This window comes from Balaenoptera physalus, assembly GCF_965194825.1.
Source record: "Balaenoptera physalus genome assembly, chromosome: 1".
Classification (NCBI taxonomy): Eukaryota; Metazoa; Chordata; class Mammalia; order Artiodactyla; family Balaenopteridae; genus Balaenoptera; species Balaenoptera physalus.
In genome coordinates, this window is record NC_138882.1 from 6,357,351 (window position 1) to 6,372,504 (window position 15,154).

The 15,154-nt window shown below is 37.9% G+C and overlaps 1 protein-coding gene across 6 annotated transcripts in view; it reads left to right on the top strand.

Moving 5' to 3' along the window:
• The window catches only part of ASPM (assembly factor for spindle microtubules), a 62,670-nt gene that overhangs the window by 33,323 nt on the left and 14,193 nt on the right, over window positions 1-15,154 (top strand). For 4 of the 6 annotated variants that reach the window (XM_082425240.1, XM_082425238.1, XM_082425239.1 and 1 more), the window contains 2 exons: window positions 879-1,073; window positions 9,617-14,323. In XM_082425240.1, coding sequence (XP_082281366.1) covers window positions 879-1,073; window positions 9,617-14,323 — 4,902 coding nt within the window. The remainder of the gene's footprint in view (window positions 1-878; window positions 1,074-9,616; window positions 14,324-15,154) is intronic. The other 2 variants (XM_082425241.1, XM_082425243.1) reach the window with 2 other exon arrangements.

A 15,154-nucleotide genomic window follows, 5' to 3' on the forward strand; every position in this document is an offset into this window, starting at 1 on the left:
CCAGACTACCTACGTCCAATCCTGGCCATCCTCCTGGTGGACTGACTATCTACCTGACCGCTCAGCCCCAGTTTCCTCATGGCCATGAGAGTAGTGCCTGTTCATCTGTTCTTAACGGTTGTTGTGAGGTTGGATGAATCATTCCTGCAGTGTTTAGAATGGTGCCTGACACCTGGTATTTAATCTTATTATTCGTACTAATTCATGATTAGAAGTAAGAAGTAGAGATGTGCAGGGCACTGGCCTCTAGTGCTCCCGGGGCAGCCAGCTCCTCTCTGGCCACCGATGCCGCAGGGCAGTCCTGGCATCACTTATCACGAACCAGTACTCTGTTCTCTTCAACCTCTATGGCTTAAAGCCACAATGTATTCTGGGGCTAAAGGAGGGTATTTTGCCTTTCCTTTTTTGTGAATTCCTTTCTTCAAATTGTAGCAAAACAGTACCACCTTATACTGTAAAGCATTTTGTTTTAGAGTCTCTTTTTTCTCCTATAATCCATCCCTTTCTCAAAAATCAAACGTGAATTCACTGCACCATAATCTGAGACACATATCACATTTAAATTGACTTTATATTGATTACCAATGATCTGTGATAAATCAAACATGTCTGTGATCATTATCTTAAGATGATATTTCCTAGGAATCTTTGTTTTATCATATAAATATATCTGCAAGTCTATTCAATATGTTCAACAATATATCAGCTATTTCAACATGCCCAGAAGTGTCTATACTCCAAAGATGAGCATATTTTACAATAAGTCTGGGGGACATTTTATTTCCAGGATCAATTCGATTAATATTTAACAGGTGATTTTCTTACAAATAATGGTTTAGGGTCTTAAGTGATTAAGTGCTTTTTTTTTTTTTTTTTAGAAGAGAGACAAAGCTGCAAGAATTATTCAGTCAGCTGTAATCAATTTTCTGACTAAACGACGATTTAAAAAGGAGGTCAACGCAACATTGGTCATTCAGAAATATTGGCGAAGACTCTTAGCAAAGAGAATATTATTAATGTTAAAAAAGGAAAAACTAGAAAAAGTTCAAAATAAATCAGCATCTGTTATTCAGGTATAGTATTCTGAATTTTTGAATTTAAAAAGGTTTAATGACATTTTTAAGAAAGTAAAATATGATAAAGTTTTAAATTATTATATTTTAGGCTTCTATATTTTATCTAGTGCTTAACCTTAACAAATATTTGATACCTCCCTACTACATGTAAAACTCTTGGCTGTGTTCAGCATAAGGGTCAAACAAATCAAAACACCTCCTTTGCTCTGAAGGAGGGAACAGTCTAATTCTGTACCCCGTGCCGTCTTCTTTGTTTTACATTAGAGGTTTGCAATCTTCCACTGTGGGTCATGCTGGCACACTGTACCCTTCTACCTTGTATATCCATAAACCCAGCCACACTCTTTTTCATCTTTACTATGAGTCCTGGAAACTTTTCTTTGGGGATAACAGTGTACATCTTCCTCTCCAGCCCACTTAGTTGGCAAGTGCTGGAAATACTACTTATAATCAGTTTATAGAATGCCTATGTAATTTTTCTACTGAGTAAAAAAAAAAAATTTAACGTATCTACTTTACTTAATGGACATATTCCTTACATCCAAATGTTAGTCTTTGATATTACATTCTATTTTAATAACATCAGAGAGGTGTACTATTTAAATTTACCCTATGTAAATGCCATTGAATTTTATCTATTTTATAAATTTGGAGATTTGTTTCTGGCTACTACTACTGAAAGTGAGAGATTCTGATTTGATAAATTCTCTTTCTTTGAACCTTTTTTTTTTTAAATTATTGTTTATTTATTTATTTATTTATTTATTTATTTATTTATTTATTTATGGCTGTGTTGGGTCTTCGTTTCTGTGCGAGGGCTTTCTCTAGTTGCGGCAAGTGGGGGCCACTCTTCATCGCGGTGCGCGGGCCTCTCACTGTCGCGGCCTCTCTTGTTGCGGAGCACAAGCTCCAGACGCGCAGGCTCAGTAATTGTGGCTCACGGGCCCAGTTGCTCCGCGGCATGTGGGATCTTCCCAGACCAGGGATTGAACCCGTGTCCCCTGCATTGGCAGGCAGGTTCTCAACCACTGCGCCACCAGGGAAGCCCCGAACCTTTTTTTTAATGTGGAATATTACACATAGAAAATTGCACAAAACACAAATGTAGAGCCTAATGGTTTTTCACTAAGTGAATACTTATGTAACCACAACCTAGGTCAAGAAATAGAATATTGCTACCCTCTCAGAAGGCATTTCTCAATCAGTTAATCCCCCAGCCCAGCTGAAGGTAACCATTATTCTAATGTATGCTAATCATGCCTTTTTCCTATACATCTTTCTTAAATGCTCTGATATTGTCTTGCCTGTTTTTTGAATTTTACATAGAGGGGTTCAGACAGTGTGAATTCTTTTATTGAACATGAAATTTGTGGAGATTTATCAGTGTTGTTGAGTGTAACTGTGATTTAACTTTCATTTTATAATATCCTGTAATTTATTTGTCTGTTCTGTTGTTGATGGACATCTGGCTTTCTGGTTTTGAGCTGTTATGACTAAAGCTTTTATGAACGTGCCTTTTGGTGTGAAATATATTCACTCTGTTCAGCATATACTTACGAGTACAACTGTTTGTCTTAGGGAATATATATTTCAGTTTTAGTACATACTGCCAAGGACTTTTCTAAGGTGGTTATAGCACCGCCAGCTGTTTATAATACTTGGAAGTTATCTCTTTAATTTTAGCCATCCTGGTCACCATTCTGGTCGTTGTACGGTGGTATCTTAGAATAGATGTAATTTGCATTCCCTTGGTAATGAATGACATTGAACACCTTTTCATATTGAAAGTCTTCTTTCCTGAAGTGTTTTTTCAAGGATCTTCTTTTCTGTTTTTTATTTTGATTGTTTGCTTTCTTGTGGATTTGTAAGAGATCTTTATCTATTCTGGTTATCAGACCTTTGTTGGATATGTGCGTTGTAAATGTCTTCTCCCAGACCGTAGTTTATAGTTTTATGTCTTTTCAGTGAAAGTTCTTAATTTTCTTTTATGGTTAGTGGGTTTGTTTTTTTTTTTTTTTTTTTTTTTTTGAACCATTTAAGGAGTGTTTTTTCAACCTAAGGCCTTGAAGATATTCTCCTGTATTATATTCTGAAACCTTTAATGTGTTGTCTTTCACATTTAGATCTCTCTTGAAATTAATTTTTGCAAATGATTTGTGTTAGGGACCATTTTTCTTTTTGTATATATGGATAGCCATTGTTTCAGTTACAATTTACTGAAATGACCACACTTGCCTCATTGCTGTGCTATCTTTAGCATACATCAAATATTCTTATATGTGTGGTTCTGTTTCTAGAGTTTTTTTCTATTTCATTGTTCTTTTTGTCTACCAGTGAGCCATGTACTTTAGCTTTACAAGAAATCTGGATGTCTGGTAGATAAAACTTTCTTTGTTTTCTTTAAGAAGTTTTTGGCTATTCTAAAGTCCTCTGCATTTTCACACATATTTTGAATCTGAAGTTTAAAAAATATTGGAATTTGATTGAGATTTAATTGAATAGGTCAGTTTAGTTAGAGTTGATATCTTTACTACTAAACATGGTATTTATTTCCTATTTATTTAGGCCTTCTTTAAAAGTCTCCTAAAATGGTTTTATGATCTGATACAAGAGGTCTTAAATATCTTCATTTGTTCCTAGGTATATTATAAATTTTTTAAAATTTAAATTTAATAAATTTTAACTTTACGTTGATTAAAATTAAAATTTTAATTTTTAAATTAACCCTCAGTAAAATGTGCTTTTCTTTTTTTGGTCTGTGGTTCCACAGATTTAAACACACGTACACATGTGTTTAAACACAGTTGTGAAATCATCACCTCAATCAGGATACAGAGCAGTTCCATCTCCCAGAAGAACTGTTGTATTCTATTTCTTTGCAGTCCTTTCTCCCTCCTCACCCAGCCCCAGGCACCCAAGCTCTGCTCTCTATTCCCATAGTTTTGCCTTTTTGAGAATGTCACATAATGGAGCCATACAGTCGGTAAGTTTTGAGACTGGCTTTTTTTTCTCTCTGCAGGATGCCTTTGAGTCTCATCCAAGTTGTTGCATGTATCGGTGGTTTATTCTCCTTCATTGCTGAACAGTATTCCATTGTATGGATGTACCACAATTTGATTATACATAAATCTGTTGAGGGGTATTTGCATTGTTTCCAGTTTTAGGTAATTTCATTCCATTAGGGTAAACAGCTAGGAATGAGATTGCTTGGGTCATTTGGTAAGTGTATGTTTAGCTTCATAAGATATCACCAAACTGTGTCTAGAGTGGCTTAACCCACTTTGCTGCCCACCCCCAAAGTGTAAGGATGCTAATTGCTCCATATCCTTAGCAACACTGATTTCTATGTTTTTCAGTCATTCTGATAGATGTGTAGCGGTGTCTTGGTTTTAGTTTCTATTTTCCTAATGGCTATGTATATGTCTTCAAATGCTTAATTGCCTTTCGATTATCTTCTTTATGAAGTGTCTCTTGAAATCTTTTGCCCATTTTTATAATTGAGAACTTATCTTATTGAGTTTTGAGACTTTTTCTATATTCTGGGTACAAGTTGTTTGTCAGTGATTTGCAACTATTTTCTCTTAATCAATAGGCCTTTTACAGACAGAGTTTGCTGGTCTCTGATCTTGGTGAATGTTCTGTGTACATGAAAAGAATGTGTATTCTGTTGTTGGGTGGAGTGTTCTATAAATGTCAATTAGATCTATTTGGGTGATGATATTTAACAGTTCTTTTATATCCTAACTGGTGTTCTGTTTATTTAGTCTTGTACCAAGAGAGCAGTATTTAAGTCTCTAACTATAATTGTGGATATATCTTTCTCCCTTCGGTTTTATCTACATGTATTTTGAAGATGTTTTGTTAGGTGCATACACATTTGGAATTTTTATGTCCTCTTGGTGAGTTGAGTTTTGGTTTTTATCATTATCATTTTTTATCATTGGTGAGTTGAATTTTTTTTAATCATTTTTTATCATTGTGTAATATTCCTTTTTTATCCTTCATAATTTTCTTTGCTCTGAAGTCAACCTTGCATGCTCTTACTATAACCACTCCAGTTTTCACTTGATTATCATTCGCAGGGTATATTTTTTTCCTTTCTTTTACTTATTAGTTGCTTACATCATTATATATGGCTTAAAGTCTTGACAGCATATAGTTTTTATGTTTTGAAAATCTCTGTCTTTTAATTGATGATTTATACCATTTATATTTCAGATATTTATCAATATGTTTGGATTTAGATCTATCATTTTATTATTTAGTTTTCTGAATGTTCACTTTCTTTCATTCTTCTCTTTCCCCTTTCCTGTCTTTTCAATTATTTGAATACATTTTAGTATTACATTTTAGTTTATCTTTTTTCTTTTTAGTTATTATTTTATCCCCTTGTACAGGGGTTTGGTTATTTGGGTTTTGTTTGTTTGGTTGGTTGGTTTTTTGCCTTTTTTTGGTTGCTATAGGCATTTCAGTATACAAAACTTTTAATCTACTTAGAATCAATATTTTATCCCTTTAAATGGAATGTAGAAAACTTGCCACTATCTAGGTCCCTTTGCTCCCCCCACTTTTATGTTTTAGCGGTCTTATTTATTAAACCTACATACAAATAAAATTACATCAGGCAATGTTAATAATTTTTTCTTTCAATCATAATAAATATTTTAAAGAGTACATGAGAATAATATCCTATTAATGCAGATATTTTTCATTTCTGTTGCTTTGCTTTCTTTTTTTATAGTACACTTTTTGCAATTTATGAACAAATGATGATACACTGTAATTAACTAAAGTCCTTAGTTTCCATAGGTTTCACTCTTTATGTGGTATAGTTATGTGTTTGACAAAAATCTTGCCCTAAAAATCCTCTCTGCTTTACGTATTCATCTCTTATCCCTCTGCAAAATCTTGGGCAACCATTGATCTTTTTACTGTCTCTATACTTTTGCTTTTTCCAGGATGTCCTATAATTTGAATTCATCAATATGTAGCCTTTTCAGATAGGTTCTCTCACTTCACAATATGCATTTAAGTTTCTTTTATGTCTTTTCCTGCCTTGATAGCTTGTTTCTTTTTATTGCTGAATAACATTCTATCATATTGATGTACTGCAGTTTTTTTTATCCTTTCACCTATTGAAGGACATATTGGTTGCTTCTAATTTGGGGCCATTATGAATAAAGGTGCTATAAACACCTGTGTGCAGGTTTTTCTGTGGACTTGGTTTTCAACTTCTTTGGGAAGGTACCTAGGAATGGGATTGCTTGATCATATGACAAAACTATGTTTAGGTTTGTGAGAAACTGACAAACTGTCTTCCAAAGTGGCTGCACCATTTTGCATTCCCACCAGCAATGAGTGAGAGTTCCTGTTGCTCCACTTCCTAGCCAGCATTTGGTGTTGTCACTGTTTTAGACTTTACCATTAAAATAAATGTGTATAGGCATCACATTGCTGTTTCAGTTTGCAATTCCCTAGTGCATTTGATGTTAAGCATCTTTTCATATGCTTATTTACAATCTGTATATCTTCTTTGGTAAAGCATTCCAATATTTTCCCCATTTTAAAATTCTTATTGCCCATTTTTGAATTCTTTATTGTTGAGTTTTAAGGGTTCTTTGTATAACTGGATACAAACCCTTTATCAGATTTATATTTTATAAATATTTCCTCCTAGTTTATGGCTTATCTTTTTGTTCTGTTAACAGAGTCTTTCACAGGGCAGATTTTTTTTTTTGATTTTAATAAACTCTGACATCAATTTTTTTCTTTCATGGATTATACTTTTGGCATTATATCTAAAAAGCCATTGCCAAACCCAAAGTTACTTAGATATTCTATTGTTATCTCTCAGAAGTTCTATAGTTTTGCATTTTACATTCAGATCTATGATCCATCTGAGTTAATTTTTGTGAAAGGTTAAGAGTTAGTGCTTGACTCACTTTTTCTTTCATATGGATGTCTACTTCTTCCAGTACCACTTGTTGACAAAACTTTTATCCATTCAGTTGTGTTGTTTGTTTATCAAACATCAGTTGACTATGTTGCATGGGTCTATTTCTGGGCTCCTTATTCTGTTCCATTGATCTAGTTTTCTATTATTTTGCCAGTATCACACTGTCTCAATTACTGTGGCTTTATAATAACTTTTGAAGTTGGATGATGTTAGTCCTCCAACTTTGTTTTTCTTCACTATTGTATTTGCTATTCTGGGTTTGGTTTTGTTTTTTAATAAATTGATTTATTTTATTTTTATTTTTGGCTGCGTTGGGTCTTTGTTGCTGCACGTGGACTTTCTCTAGTTGCGGCGAGCGGGGGCTTCTCTTCGTTGCGGTGCACGGGCTTCTCATTGCGGTGGCTTCTCGTTGCGGAGCACGGGCTCTAGGTGCGCAGGCTTCAGTAGTTGTGGCACGAGGGCTCAGTAGTTGTGGCTCGCGGGCTCTAGAGCGCAGGCTCAGTAGTTGTGGCACACAGGCTTTAGTTGCTCCACAGCATGTGGGATCTTCCCGGACCAGGGCTCGAACCCATGTCCCCTGCATTGGCAGGCGGATTCTTAACCACTGCGCCACCAGGGAAGCCCTATTCTGGGTTTTTTGCGTCACCTTATATACTTTAGAAGCAGTTTGCCAGTGTCCACAAAGTAACTGGATGAGATTTTGATTGAGACTACATTGAATTGATAGATCCAGGTGGGAAGAACTGACATCTTAACAAAATCCAGCCTTCCTATCTATGAATATGATATATCTCTATTTATCTAGATGTTCTGTGATATCTTTCATCAGAGTTTTGTAGCTCTGACAGATCTTGTGCATATTTTGTTAGATATACTTTTAAGTATTTCTCTTTTTTTTGCTACTAATGTTAATGTTTCCATATTCTACAAATTTGCTATAGTTGCTTATTCCAGGAGTTTTTGTTTTTGTCATTTCTTTGAATTTTCTACATAAATGATCATGTCATCTATGAACAAAAAAAGGGTTTATTTCTTCTCTGTCTGCATAGCTTTTATGTCCTTTTCTTACTGCATTAGGCAGGACCTGTAGTAGATGCTGAATAGGCTTGGTGAGAGGATACATCCTTGTGTTATTCCTGGTCTAAGATGGAAAGCATTTAGTTTCTCACCGTTAAATCTGATGATAGCTGTAGGTTTGTGTAAATGTTCTTATTATACTGAGGAGGTTCCCCTCTACTCTTAGTTTTTTTTTTTGTTTTTTGTTTTTTTAAATTTTATTTATTTATTTATTTATTTATGGCTGTGTTGGGTCTTCGTTTCTGTGTGAGGGCTTTCTCTAGTTGCGGCAAGTGGGGGCCACTCTTCATCGCGGTGCGCAGGCCTCTCACTATCGTGGCCTCTCCCGTTGCAGAGCACAGGCTCCAGACGCGCAGGCTCAGCAATTGTGGCTCACGGGCTTAGTCGCTCCGCGGCATGTGGGATCTTCCCAGACCAGGGCTCAAACCCGTGTCCCCTGCATTGGCAGGCAGATTCTCAACCACTGCGCCACCAGGGAAGCCCTCTACTCTTAGTTTGTTAAGACATTCTTTTTTTTCCCAATCATTTTTTTTCTTTCTTGTTCAGCCTAGAGAATTTGTATTGATCTCCAAGTTCACTGATTCGTCTGTCATCTCCATTCTGCTACTGAGCCATGCCAGTGAGGTTTTTTGTTGCTGTTGTCTTGGTTATTGTGTTTTCAGTTCTAATATTCCCATTTGGCTCTTAGTTGTATCTTTGATGTTTTTTTTCTGAGACTTTTAATCCTTCCATTAGTTCCTGCCACATCTTAGCAGTACTTGGAGTGTTTTGGACAAAGGAATGGTGTTATTGCGAGAAGAACGTCCAGAGCTTGATGACCAGTAGCCAGGATCCGCTTGAGACTTCATAGCTCACATGTTGCTGGGATAACTAAGGAGTTAGGGAACGTGGGGTGGTGGGGAAGGAAGCAAGAGGAAAAAGCTTTATTACTTCTCAAGTCTTTCCAGAATTCTGCTTTTTAACCGTGTATCTATAATTCCTAAATTTTATTCTTAATGAAAATACTGACTCAGAGAGTGATCTGGCTCAGTGATATTTCTCAAAATCCTGTGTTGACATTACCAGGCCTGTAACACAGACCCCCTCCTATAAACAGTTTCCAATCATTATAAGATAGCTTAGCAACCTTGATAAAAGGGGAAAATATAAGATCCAGAGATACATTCATAGGAAATTACTTAGAATCAATAGATAGCAGAATATTACTATAGTTTCATTTTAAATCTTCTAATATGTTATTCTAATATAACATAAACTTGTTTATATTTCTTATGTCTCCTGAATACAAATGCCATATAAATATCATTAGTTTGGATTGGCTACAGTTGTATCAACACAGAAACTAAACTATAAACAAAAGAGACAAGTATCTTCTTCAAAAATATATCGCTTTTAAAATTAATGTCTTTGTTTTTAAGCAAAATGTTAGAAAAATTAATACTTTCAAGGATGTTAAGTATAGAAAGATGTGTCTATTTTACTTTGTGTCCTTTCTTACCTTTTTCAGAGATATTGGAGAAGATATTCCACTAGAAAACAGTTTCTGAAACTGAAATATTATTCAATCATCCTGCAATCTAGGATAAGAATGATCATTGCTGTTGCTTCTTACAAACGATACCTTTGGGCTGCAGTTACAATTCAGAGGCGTTGGCGTGCTTGTTTAAGAAGAAAGCAGGATCAACAGAGATATGAAATGCTAAGATCATCAACCCTTATAATCCAGTCTGTGTTCAGAAGATGGAGGCAACGTAAAATGCAACTACAAATAGAAGCTGCAATAACACTGCAAAGAGCTTTTAGAGAATGGTGTGTCAGGAAACATGTTAAAGAAGAGAAAGCTGCCACGGTCATACAATCCTGGTACAGGATGCAGAGAGAATTACGGAAATACATTCATATTAGGTCTTGTGTTGTCATCATTCAGACAAGATTTCGGTGCTTTCAAGCCCAAAAGTTATATAAAAGGAAAAAAGAGTCTATCCTGTCTCTCCAGAAGTACTGCAAAGCATATCTGAAAGGAAAGGTTGAGCGCACCAGCTACTTGCAGAAACGGGCTGCAGCCATCCGACTACAGGCCGCTTTCAGGGGAATGAAAGCTCGTAACTTATGCAAACAGATCACCGCTGCTTGTGTCTTTCAGTCATACTGGAGAATGAGACAGGACAGACTTCGATTTCTAAACCTTAAGAAAAATATTATCAGATTGCAGGCACACATAAGGAAGCATCAACAATTACAGAAATATAAGAAGATAAAGAAAGCTGCCCTTGTAATTCAGATTCATTTTCGAGCTTACATTTCAGCCAAGAAAGTTCTAGCTTCTTACCAGAAGACGCGATCTGCTGTCATTGTTCTGCAGTCTGCATATAGAGGGATGCAGGCCAGGAAAAAGTTTATTCACATCCTCACATCTGTTATAAGGATTCAATCATATTACAGGGCCTATGTTTCCAGAAAAAAATTTCTGAGGCTAAAAAATGCTGCAGTAAAGTTACAATCCATTGTCAAGATGAAGCAAACTCGTAAACAATATTTACATTTAAGAGCAGCTGCACTAAAGACAGAACACATGCGGGCATCTTGCATCAAACTGCAAGCTTTTGTCAGAGGGTACCTGGTTCGAAAGCAAGTGAGGTTGCAGAGAAAAGCTGCTGTTTCACTACAGTCTCATTTCAGGATGAGAAAAATGCGCCTGTACTACCTGAAAATCTATGAAGCAACTGTTGTCATTCAGAATTACTATCGTGCATACAAAGCACGGGTCAATCAGAGGAAGAACTTCTTGCAAGTCAAAAGAGCAGTTATCTGCTTGCAGGCCACTTACAGAGGTTATAAGGTACGCCAGCTAATCAAACAACAATCTACAGCTGCTCTTAAAATTCAAACTGCTTTTAGAGGGTATAGTAAGAGGATGAAATATCAATCTGTGCTTCAGTCTACTCTCAAGATTCAGAGATGGTACAGGACACACAAGACTGTTTCTGACACAAGAACACATTTTTTAAAGACAAGGGCAGCTGTGATTTCTCTACAGTCCGCTTACCGTGGCTGGAAAGTTCGGAAGCAGATCAGAAGGGAACGTCAAGCTGCAGTGAAGATTCAGGCTGCTTTCAGAATGGCCAAGGCCCAGAAAGAGTTCGGGTTGTTAAAAACGGCAGCATCCGTCATCCAGCAACATCTGAGAGCGTGGGCTGCCGGGAGGAGGGGGCGGATGGAGTACACTGCGCTCCGCCTTGCAGCAGTGATGCTTCAGTCCACGTGGAGGGGCAGAGCAGCGAGAAGACAGATTCAGAAGCAGCACAAATGCGCTGTCCTCATACAGTCGTGCTACCGAATGTACGTGCAGCGAAAGAAGTGGAAAATAATGAAAAAAGCGGCTTGTCTGATTCAAATGTACTATAGGGCTTACAGTACTGGGAGAAAACAGCATCATTTGTATTTGAAAACCAAAGCAGCAGTAGTCATCCTACAGTCAGCTTACCGAGGGATGAGAGTGAGGAAACAAATAAAGGAGCACCGCAAGGCGGCAGCCGCTATACAATCTAGTTACAGAGCTTACCAGACCAAAAAGAAGTACGCCACCTACAGAGCGTCAGCTGTTAAAATCCAGAGGTGGTATCGAGATACTAAAATTGCAGACCGTCAGCGTAAGGAATATCTTACTTTAAAGAAGGCGGCTGTGAAAATCCAAGCTGTTTATAGAGGTGTTAGAGTGAGAAGACAGACTCAGCACATGCACACAGCAGCCACCCTTATTAAAGCCGTGTTTAAAATGCAGCAGTCCAGGAGGAGATATCATCAAATGAGAACAGCAGCCGTCATAATTCAGGTAAGATACAGAGCATACCATCAGGGTAGAACTCAACGTGCAAAGTACCTGACAACTTTGAAAGCTGTTACCGTTCTTCAGGCCAGTTTCAGAGGAGGAAGAGTTAGGCAGACCCTGAGAAGGATTCAGACCGCAGCAACAGTCATCCAGTCCCACTACAGAAGACACAAACAACAAGCTTATTTTAGTAAGTTGAAGAAGGTGACAAGAATGGTGCAGCAAAAGTACCGGGCAATGAGGGAAAGGAACATACAATTTCAAAGGTATAGCAAACTGAGACATTCTGTAATCTGCATTCAGGCTGCTTTTAGGGGGACGAAAGCTAGAAGACACTTAAAAGTCATGCACTCGGCCGCGGCTATAATTCAGAGGAGATTTAGGACTCTGATGATGAGAAGGAGATTCCTGTCTCTCAGGAATACCGCTGTGTGGACTCAGAGAAAATATCGTGCAAATGTTTGCGCAAAGCATCGCTTACAACAGTTACTACGGTTACAAAAGGCAGCCCTCAAAATCCAGTCCTGGTACAGAGGGTGGATGGTGAGGAAGAAGGTGCAAGAGATGCACAGGGCTGCTACCGTCCTCCAGGCGGCTTTCAGAAGGCACCGTGCACGTGTGAGGTACCAGGCCCGGAGGCACGCCTCGCGGGTCATCCAGCAGCGATACCGGGCAAGCAGGGCCAAACTGCTGCAGAGGCAGCTCTACCACCAGCAAAGGCACTCTGCTATGGTCCTGCAGGCTGCATTCAGGGGTATGAAAACCAGAAGACATTTGAAAAGGATGCATGCCTCTGCAACCCTGATTCAGAGCAGGTTCAGATCTTTAGTGATGAGGAAAAGATTCCTTTCCCTCAAGAAAGCTGCTATTTTTGTTCAGAGGAAATATCGAGCCACCATTTGTGCCAGACATCACTTGCACCAATTCTTGGAGTTACAGAAGGCAGTCATTACAATCCAGTCATCTTACCGAAGGCTGATGGTAAAGAAGAAGTTACAGGAGATGCACAGGGCTGCAGCCCTCATCCAGGCAACTTTCAGAATGCACAGAACACACCTTACCTTTCAGACCTGGAAACACGCCTCGCTTCTCATTCAGCAACATTACCGAGCATACAGAGCTGCAAAATTGCAAAGAGAGCGTTATGTCCAACAAAGGCATTCTGCAGTGGTCATTCAGGCTGGATATAAGGGGATGAAAGCAAGGCAGCTTTTAAGGGAAAAGCACAGAGCTGCTGTCATAATACAAAGCACATACAGAATGTACAGGCAGTATTTTTTCTACCAAAAGCTTCAGTGGGCTACAAAAGTAATAAAAGAAAGATATAGAGCCAATACAAAGAAAGCTCTTCAACACAATGCACTCAAGAAAGCAGCAACCTGTGTCCAAGCAGACTTTCAGGATATGATCATAAGGAGAGAGATTCAGGAAAAGCAGCATCAGGCTGCCATTACTGTTCAGAAGCATTTTAAAGCCTTTAAAACAAGGAAGCACTATCTCTACTTTAGAGCAAAGGTAGTTTTTGTTCAAAGAAGGTACAGAGCACTAGTTGCAGTGCAAACCCAGGCAGTCATTTGTATACAGTCTTATTACAGAGGCTTTAAGGCACGAAGGGGTATCCAACTCATGCACCTGGCTGCCACCCGAATTCAGTCATTCTACCGAATGCACAGGGCCAGAGTGGATTATCAGGCAAAGAAAATGGCAATTGTTGTTATACAGAATTATTACAGGTCATATGTCAGAGTTAAAATGGAAAGAAAAAAATTTTTAGCCATTCAGAAATCTGTAAGACCTATTCAGGCTGCTTTTAGCGGCATGAAAGTTAGACAGAAATTTAAAAACATGCCCAAAGAAAAAATGGCAGTCCCTGCTACCCAATCTGCATTCTGCTGTCACAGAACTGAAACTCAGTATGAAGCTGGCCAAATCCCAGCACTTATGGTTCAAAGACGGTGTAAAGCTTCTCTAGTTGGTCCCTTACAGGAAGCAGAGTATCATTCTGAAAGAAAGGCTGCAGTAACAATTCAAAAAGCTTTTCGTAAAATGGTCACAAAAAGATTGGAAAAGCACAAGTGTGCTGCCGTGCGAATTCAGTCCTTCCTTCAGATGGCTGTGTATCGAAGAAGATTCATTGAGCAGAAAAGGGCAGCTATCACTTTACAGCGGTATTTCAGGAGAAGGCAAACCAGAAAACAGTTTTTATTGTATAGAGAAGCAGCAGTTGTTTTACAGAATCACCACAGAGCCTTTTTGTCTGCAAAACATCAAAGAGAAGTTTATTTACAAATAAGAAGCAGTGTTATAATTATTCAAGCTAGAATGAAAGGATTTATACAAAAACGGAAGTTTCAGAAAATTAAAGATAGCACCATAAAAATCCAGGTATTTATATATTGAAATATAAAGCTTTCATTCTTTCTTTGACTAATATTTCTTAGAATTTATAAAATGAGCTTAAGCAGGTTGTAAAGATTAATGGTTAGTTTACGTGGCCATTTCATTTACCTTCCAAAATGGAACATTTTTGAGATTGGGCAAAGGGTGCCAAAAATAATTCACTGAAGACGGCACAGAACTGGGATTGTTCTGGATGTGACACCCTAAGCTTGTTGCAATTATGGTTGCACAGTTAAAAGCAGAGACCTTGAGACCATCAGGTTGCAGCTGGCAGCTGTGAGCCGATATTGTTTTGAGAACAGCTGGTGGTGTCCTTGAGTCTGATACAGTTCAAGTTCTCAGTGATGTAGGAACATGTCTGAAACCACATCCACAATGGCCACCCGGCTCCATTGTGGATGCCTGAACCACAGTTAATCCATTTTGATTTTTAAATGCATTCTTTTCTTTAATGGTTAAAGCGGATACACAATATATGTTTAACAGGCCACAAGACAGCCTGTTCTAGTTAACATAAAGTTCAAATTAAATCCTGTATTAGCCCAAATGACTTCCCCATACCTCAGTGTGTGGAAATTTCTTCATGATAATACAGAATGAGAAATGTTTGTTGCTGGGAATGCAGAGAAGAGAAACCTAAGCTAGTCCCAGTGATCAGAGATGGCTTCCCGGGATAAATGGCATTTAAGTTGAGATGTTGAGCTGAAGGATGAACTGGAAATAGCCAAGTAAAATGTATGGAAGGAGTATTCCAGCTGTAGGAGGTAACACGGAATTCAAAAATGAGAGAGAGAACAGGTGTGCAATAAAGGGTGA